We start from the raw sequence: 8,545 nt of genomic DNA, 5'->3' as shown, positions 1-8,545 counted from the left end.
CAGCTGTGTGAGATCCGCGCCCTGTCTACACACACCGAGCCTTACGTCGTTACCTTGACAGTTGGTGTTGAGTTAGACTGCAGAGTTGTTTGTTTGCCCAGGGAAGTGACATGACGGCAGAAAAGGAAATAGGAAACATAACAGACTACCTGACAGACTCATTCCACAGGCTTGACCTGAGACTGGAACTGAGCCAGTCAGCAATCAGAGAGAAATAACAAGAGGAGGCGCTTTTGTTTGTTCAGCCTATATCCTTATATTCGCAAATATTGTAAATCTTGTGATCCTGCAAATGTGGGAAAGATTCAATTAGTCAAATTAAAGAAATTATTACCTCCTTTCACACAGAAGAAGGGGCATTAGGTAATTTCTGAAATTGCCTGCGTGTATAAAGTGTAAAGTTTATGCAGTTCACAACAATGTCATGCCAGAGTCTGTTGACACATTATTTTCTCTTTCCTCTCGTTGATTTATTGCAGCTAAAACAGCAGCAATGGCTGTCTTAGGTTTTCAGCAGAAGGCTCTGACTAAAGGTTATGATGACGATGAGTCAACTTTTACTGCGAGGAGGAAAAGATTGAGACTGACAAGTTGAGTGTTTTGCCCTCACTTCCCAAAAACTTAAACGTCACAGGATCCACAATTCTCTGTAATTAGCTACTCCTGTAGCGCTCCTCTGGGATTGTGGTGCGCTTATCAAAGATGTGTTATTTTCCAGAACAGACCTGAATTGGTCAGTTATTAGTTTATTACTGTTTATTTATCACTGCAGAGGCTTGATAGGTGAATGTTGAACATGTTTTAAAAATGAAAACAACAGCACCACTTTACATAATTTTAGTAGAAAATGCATATATATTATACCTTTATTATATGTAGACACAGTGTAAATATGTAAAACTTTCTAAGAATTTCTAAGTTATTTGATCTTGAGTGAAAACCATCCATCTCCAAAACAGGTGATTTAAAATTTTGCAGATAATCTTAATCTTAAGTGTACCTCATGGTTTGAGAAATTTGTCAGCTAAATTAAAAAGAACAATGGATTATCTAAAAAATTCAAACTGAAAACAGCAAAAGTTCAGATTTTGGAAATGCATGGTTTTTATGTGACATGAACTGCATTTTATCTTTGTATATCCCTTGCCTATATCTCTGTAGTGGAGATGTTTAGATGTAAAATAATATTAGAATATAAAAAGCATATGGGAACAATAAGACATAATGATAAAACACGGCTTTATTTATTTCTATTATCAATGCTCAGGTACTCGTGTGTCATAGTCTGTATCTAATGTGATCTGTGAGTCTGTGACCTTGTTACAGTGTCCTACCCTGAGGTGGTGGATGTGATTGTTGAGAGATTGCAGGGCATCTTTACCAAGGGAGTCTGCAGCAGCACCCTCAGCTGACCCTGACAACTGTGGGGCTGATGCCGCACCAAAGACTACTTTCTCACCCCGTACGCCTGAGGCACCACCCGTTCAAGATACGGCCGCACTCAGATGGACCCTCTGCAGACTTTTGAACCCCTGCAGGCACAAAGGGTAATGATTTAACCCCGTAGAAATGAGCATGACGCCGGCCAGCTGCAAACACTGGTACTTGATGAATGTTGTCATTTTGGTTAGTTTAATCACATTCAGAGCAAGGTGTGTCAAAAGCACACGATCATATTGAATATGGGTACACAGAAAGGCCATGTTTTGTTATATGTTCACCACAAGTGTTGTGTTTTTTGGGGTCAGAGTAAGAAACCTGCTCATTGCTGTGTGGATGTTTGCAGTCCGTCTGTGGTCACTGTACGACAGGCTAGGTTGACAATGCCTCTCCTGAAAAATGGTGGGTAAGTAAAGACGGGTAAGTAAGATGCTAATCAGCACGGCAGTGTTTCCTCCCGCTTGCTGAACAGCGGGTTCCCTTCCCTCTCTCTGGCTCTTTAATGCCGGGCCCAGCCAGGCCCAAACATCCTGACGGAGAGAGGCTTTTCCCTTATCAGCCAGGAAACACCGCTCCTCCGCCACATCCTCTTTACAAGAAGCACGACTCAACCGTTCCCAAAAAATGCAGGAAGACCAGCCAGACTCCAGGATTTGTCAAAAGCCCCCTGAATTCCTTTTTATCGAAAAAGAAAAATTCAAGAGAACAGAGAGGGTGAGAGGGGAGGAGTACGAGGAGGGGGGGGTAAAAAAGAGAAAAATGAGGAGGGTGTAAAACAGTCAACGAGGCCCTGGGATTTATTTTTTTATTTATTTTGCACAGATTACGAAAGGTCTGCATCAGCAAGATAGAACATGGGGTGAGGGGGTGGGGATGGAAGGGGGGTCCAGAGTGCCTAAGAATGGCACCCAGAATAAGACTCCGGGAAAACAAAGGACGGGGGAGATGGAGGCGGGTGGCGACGGCTGTGCCTGTTTTACACTAATCCTCTGAACCGGGATGAAATGAAAGCGAGAGGAGACGGATGGAGAAGGATGATGTGATGGAGGGTGGAAAAAGCGAGCAAGGGAGTGGGTGTCAGAATGGGCCACTTGCAGTACAACAACTAGACAGAGCCCACAATAGAAGAATACATGGACACTGAATTCAAAGATGGACAAGCAGCACACCCCATTGCTTTCCCCATTTTGTGTATGAAAACTTGTAGTGTGAAAAAACTACTAAGCAGGAGTTCTACTTTCTTTTATTGTTTTTATTCAGGAATCTGATCGTTTTCATTAGGTGCTACTTATATGTATCTTTATATATATATGTGTGAGAAATTTGTTTGCCGCCACACAATGCCTTTTAAATGTATCAGTTATTACTAATATCTCCTGTTTAGGTGTAATAATGAAAAAATAAAAAAGCAATTGTTTTGCTGTGGTATGTTGTCTGTGGGCACATTCTCCAAATAGCAACTGCATTTATAGAAAAATTGAACTTTATTTTAAATTATTGTCTTTCACAAACCTAAAATCAGCATACAGTTATAGTTACCATTATTATTTTTCATCGTAGAGGTTATGATTATATATTATTAAGTACTTGAGAGGAAGTATAAACGCCTTTTTTCTTCATTATACACCGTTTTGTTAAATTGCATAAGAAATGTCCAACTAAAACCTCATTCAATTACAACTACTGAGGTAAGACTCCCAAACTAATGAGAGCGAGAACATATAATACAAACATTCGAATGGAAAGCGTCGATAATAGCATTACAGTTAGCATTTATGCGAAACATCAAAGGACTTAAATTAGCTTCTAAAGAGCATCTGTACATGCCGCAGTGGCAACAGTAACTGGTGACATTTACAAGTGGACAACAAGTCTTTTTACGATTGTTCTTCTGGTTTAGAAACTTCATGACAACTGGAGGTGGCATACTATAGTATTTTGTGTCTGCATCCCTGAGTTGTCCATCTCCCCTTTCTTCATAGTCCTCCAAATTGCTCTTTGTTCTTTCTTCGGCTCCAGACAATCATATTGCTCAGTAAGGTTTTAATTATGGCGGGAGGAAGTTGCTGATAGATGCTAATACGAGATTTGAAATTACAGACGAGAGAACAGAGATTCTTCCCTCATTAGCACCCACGTGCAACATCTTCCCGACTTTTCTTTCACCCATTTCAAACCCTGTAGTGTCTCTGATCAGTCACATCTATAACGGGCGCCGTGACCCAGCTTACGAGATGCCATAGTTGTTGTAGTAGGCCGCTGTTGCGTCCGCGAGCACGGAAATGAGGCTGGTTTCTGTGGTGCTACTGGGACAAGCAGTGGCAGAAGCAGTGGCAGCAGAAGCCACCTGGATGTGTCCTGTAACAGTCATGCTGCTGCCCTGCTCAGGATGGTACCCGGCCCCAGTGGAGTTCAGGTACTGGTCAAACTCATTGCGGTCCACCTCACCCAGAAGCTCAGCCTGGCTCAGCTGGTCTAGAGTCTCCAGGTGACCCTGTGTTTCAGGAGGCGGGGACAGCTGACCCAGGTGTCCCTGGTGGAGCCCATGGTGAATCTGGGGGAAAGATGAGGTACTGTAGTAAGACAGCGGAGGGCCCGGGATCAGTCCACCGCCACCAGTTTGAGACATGTGAGGGATGTGACCTATGTGTGTTCCTCCACAGTGGATTTGGGTCTGAGCGTAGTCAGTGTGGTAAGGGGGCGGGCTGCCCATGTGAGTCTGATTCTGGTGGTGCTCATCTGGACAGGAGGCTGAGGAGGAGACGGAGGAGCTACCAGACGTTGAATAATATGAGGGGGGTACGTGCTCGTGGTCCATGGCATCTAGGGGGGACATCTCAGGAGGGGTGGGCAGGCCATAGGGGTAGGTGTCAAAGCTGCTGTTGGAACCAGCCGGGTCCCTGAAGCTTCTGACACTGGGCAGAGCAGGGCTGGGGCTGGAAAACCTGCCACCATTAGGGCTGCCCTCGTCTTTGTCCAGGGGGTGACAGAGGGCTCGCTGGTCGGGCAGGGCGTTCTGATCGGGGGCCAGGCCGCTCAGGAGGAAGCTGGGGTCCACTCGCTTGCAGATGCGTTTCAGCTGCTTCTTCCGGCGAGGCCGATACTTATAGTTGGGGTAGTCCTGCATGTGCTGCACCCGAAGCCTCTCTGCTTCCTCCACGTAGGGCCTCTTCTGGGGGGGAGTCAGGGCCTTCCAGGACTTGCCTGCAAACAGACAGAAGATTTTAGTTTTAACAAAAAAATAACAATTAGTCTGCAATTTACTTTTTTTTTTTACTCAATGTTTAACCTCTGTCCTAACTCCAAAATATTAAAATGACTAAACACATTTTCTCACTCTCTAACAATTTCTACAATTTGTAAAAATATCCATAAATATGTTCTCGATCATGTTTAAAACTGTAGGTTTATACTCCTTAAATTCATAGGAATAATGGTGGGACATGTTTCCAAAAGATTAAACAAAAGTTAAATAGCATTATAAAACTGACATAACATTGAAAATTAGTCTTCCTTTACTTTCTAAAAAAAAAAGCTCATAATTGTAGTTGACTTCTCAGGTGCCTGACAATTTGTTTTAAAAATAATGAAAGAAGAGTGAAAGAAAAACATTTATAATAAAACTTTAACCCAAACTCATTATTCAGCATCCTCTTTGGCTCGTAACTGTATTTAAGGGACTTAACCTCAAGTAATGAATGTCCTGTTTTATGACCAATAAGCGCCAATTTCACCTTTATTTATAAGAGCATATTTACATGTATTGCTGTTTTAGAATTGGCTTTAAGGTGATTTCAGATTTGCGAGAGTGCCAGATTTTGAGCTTAACATTAAGCACTGATCCAAGCAGCCAAAATCCAACGCAAAATGAAACATTTCTGCTTTTTCCTGTGACCACAGTCTGAACCAATTTTACAGCGACTTTTAAATTGAGGGGCTTCTGGCGACGCGCTTCACACTGCAATGGATGTAAAGTTATGCTGTCTAATTAATTGATTTGGTCTAAAGAACTGCAATTAAAAACGTTGTCTTGGTTATATTCGCTTTAACATATTGTAAACGTTTTATTAGATTTTAATTCACGTATCCTTTTGGCGTTGGAAACAACTTAGAAACTTTTGTAAAACAGTCGAGGCCTGAAGGGAATTACAAGTGTGTTGACGGTTAAAAAGTAGCAATAATAATAATAATAATAAAATAATAATAATAATAACAATAATAATAATAATAATAATTCGTACATAATAAAAAATAGTTAAAACTTTAAATAACTTTCATCTCACCCAACATTTTGCTGAGCTCGGCATTGTGCAGGTCTGGGTTTTGAACTGCCAGCCGTTTGCGCTCATCTTTGGCCCACACCATGAACGCGTTCATGGGCCGTCTGATCCGCGGCTCCGGTGCCTTGTCCACGGGAGTCCTGTGCGGGCCATGTCCATCGGGCACGTCCCCGTCTCCTGGAGGACACTCGAAGGACTCCGGCCACGACGAGTACGCGCTGATGAGGGCTGCCATCTGCGCGCTCTCTCCTCTCCAAACTTCTCGCTCGGTCTTTAAGCAGTTGGGTTCTCTCTTAAAAAAAAACAACAACTACAGAAACTGCTTTTCTTTTTTAGAAAGTAGTTTCACACACTACTACAGCTACAACTAGACTAGATGTCAGAACAGGTTTGAAGGGAAACCACAGATGTGCTCAGCAGCGGCTCCTCCTTGTGAGTTATGATTCAGTCTTTCCTGGTGGATGGGGGGAGCGCTTTATATTTGAGGAGCAGGTTCCAGGAGAAGCCCCGGAGGACGCTCGGCTCCTCCTTGATTGCAAGTTGAGCCCCGTGAAAAGGAAGAGAGAGAGAGAGAGACAGAAAGAGAGAGAGAGAGAGAGCATTTCAACACTACTAACTACTTAAACTGGCCTCACAACAAAACACTTTCCACTGACCGATAAAGACATTTCTGCTCAACCAAAGCCATGGTGGTTAGAATAAGTCAGCATTTGACTATTCTGACTATTATTTCTATACATCCACATAAGACCAAAGTTAGTTAAGCTGTATAAAAAAAATACCCCCAGGAATAATGTGCAATTATTAAAGGAAACTGCATCTCTAATTTAACCTACTGCGTCAGTGCTGCTGTGATGAGTAAGACAGATTTTGCAACTTCTGTTTTTTTTAACTCGTCAGGCAGCAGAATCTCACTTGGCAAACTTCTCTAACCTGTTCTGCAGTTTAACCCACGACATTACACAGGTAACTGCACTGGTTGAACGTTGTTTTCCGATTTCTGTGTGCTCCGAACTCCTAGAACTGCACCAGGCTGTCAGTCTTGATATGCAAGTGGAAACACGACACTACTATTTTTAGAAAAGCCTTTTCTTCCTTCTTTTTTTAATAAAGAGATGCATTTTACAGCAATCCAAGCTTGATACATATATTTTTCCACATAATTCATGTTCAACAATCTAAATGCAAAAAGCCTATAACAAAATGACACTCCCTTTTACTGTTTGGATGAAGATCAATTTTTGGAACGTCTGATCACATCTGTGGGTGAGAGGAGAGATAAAAACCAGTGAGCACACACTACAAACAAATCAGTTTCCTTCTGTGGCCACAGACGGCTGCATATCAAATCCAGGAGTTCCTGTTGACAGGATACTCTTGGGCTGCAGCCATGGAGTAGCTCACACTCTCACACACAAGGCCAGACACACACACACACACACACACACACACACACACACACAGCTCAAATACAGCTACTGATCACAGGTCAGATAGTATCTTGGTTTGTAATATTTATAGAGGAGGGAGTGAACTTACTGCAGATAGTGGTTTTGTTTTTTTTAACTCCTGAAATTAAAGACTTTTCACCTTTCTTTCTCCAGAGTTAATCAACAGGCAACATTGGATCTTAATCAGTGCCTTCTCACCCATCAAACTGAAGTGTCAGCTCTAGCTTTGTGTGAAACGTACCCCCCCCCCACACACACACACACACAGGAACAGGATACGGCACCTGAAGCCACAGATTGTGCGCAGAGGACGCACATCAGTGATATATAGGGCCGCACTCACTCTTGCTGCTCTGACTTTGATGTGAAGTCAGCACAACAGAACAAGTGTGAGCCGAGGTGCACATGCATTACAGCAACGTGTGGGGCAAAGGTTTCACATCATATTTGCAATTTGAAGTTAAGCGTATGAAAGATCTGAGTTGGGGGCTTTCTGAAATGACTAATAGCTCTATGTGTTAACCAGTGTGTGGGTGAGAGCTCTATCAGCCTGCTGTTGTTCACCCTTTCACTGTAAGAGACATGTGGCAACTGGAGACTTGAGGAGGGGGCTTGTTTCTATCCATGTGCTTTAAGAAGTAAGGTTTCAACATAGTTACATTACCTTTTTTTACGCACACATCCAAAATGCAAAATGGATGCAGTGTTAAGCATTATTAGGCTAAAACTAAAAATGGATCACTTTTTCCCCTATTATTTCTGCCTATTATTTCCATAACCTGCTTTTATAAATTAATTTGCAAATTTCAAAATAAAGTGAGCAGCATCATTATGTGCAAATGTCAGTAAACTGGTGGTTGAACCATAATTATGCATTATATTCAGTGTGAGTGAGAAAAAAATAATTTTATTCGATCATAAAACAGCAACATCAGTTGAAAGCAAATGTTTTATTTCATAAGGTATCTTTAAGAAACCTTTTCTAAATTGATAAAATGAGTTTCCCTATAATCTTTTATAGAGCATATATAAAGGTTCAGTTTCTAAAACATCTACTTATCTATTTTGTACTTATAACTTGGACTTTTATTTAATCTATCTTCTATCTGGACTTATGGGTGTGTAAACCTAATAACTCCCATACCTGAGATGCTAAAAGGGATAGTCAGAATGAATAGGACAAATTGACCAATCCAGTTTCAGAGTTTTCCTTTTCTTACGAATCTAAAATAGTGACGAGCAACGCTGTGTTGTTTTTACGTCTAAGACTGGACAGCTGTAGCTTCCTTTTTCCTCCTTTGACTCACAACACCCAGTCCCATTGCTGAACAACACTGGGTTGTTAAGAGCTCGTCTGTCAAGTCAAAGAAAAGA

At 41.9% G+C, this 8,545-nt stretch overlaps 1 protein-coding gene across 1 annotated transcript; it reads right to left on the bottom strand.

Annotated features, from left to right (window-relative positions):
• Nucleotides 1-2,905: 2,905 nt before the first annotated feature.
• Nucleotides 2,906-6,641, bottom strand: sox7 (SRY-box transcription factor 7). The gene is made up of 2 exons (XM_051408707.1): nucleotides 5,724-6,641; nucleotides 2,906-4,644 (listed from the first exon to the last, which is right to left on the bottom strand). Exons 1-2 carry the CDS (start codon nucleotides 5,953-5,955, stop codon nucleotides 3,668-3,670), a joined length of 1,209 nt encoding a protein of 402 aa, XP_051264667.1. The 5' UTR covers nucleotides 5,956-6,641; the 3' UTR covers nucleotides 2,906-3,667.
• Nucleotides 6,642-8,545: the final 1,904 nt, after the last annotated feature.

The sequence above is a fragment of the Dicentrarchus labrax genome, unplaced genomic scaffold (genome assembly GCF_905237075.1).
Source record: "Dicentrarchus labrax unplaced genomic scaffold, dlabrax2021, whole genome shotgun sequence".
NCBI lineage: Eukaryota > Metazoa > Chordata > Actinopteri > Moronidae > Dicentrarchus > Dicentrarchus labrax.
The sequence above is the reverse complement of the archived record's forward strand: the minus strand, read 5'-3'. Positions and strand labels throughout refer to the sequence as shown.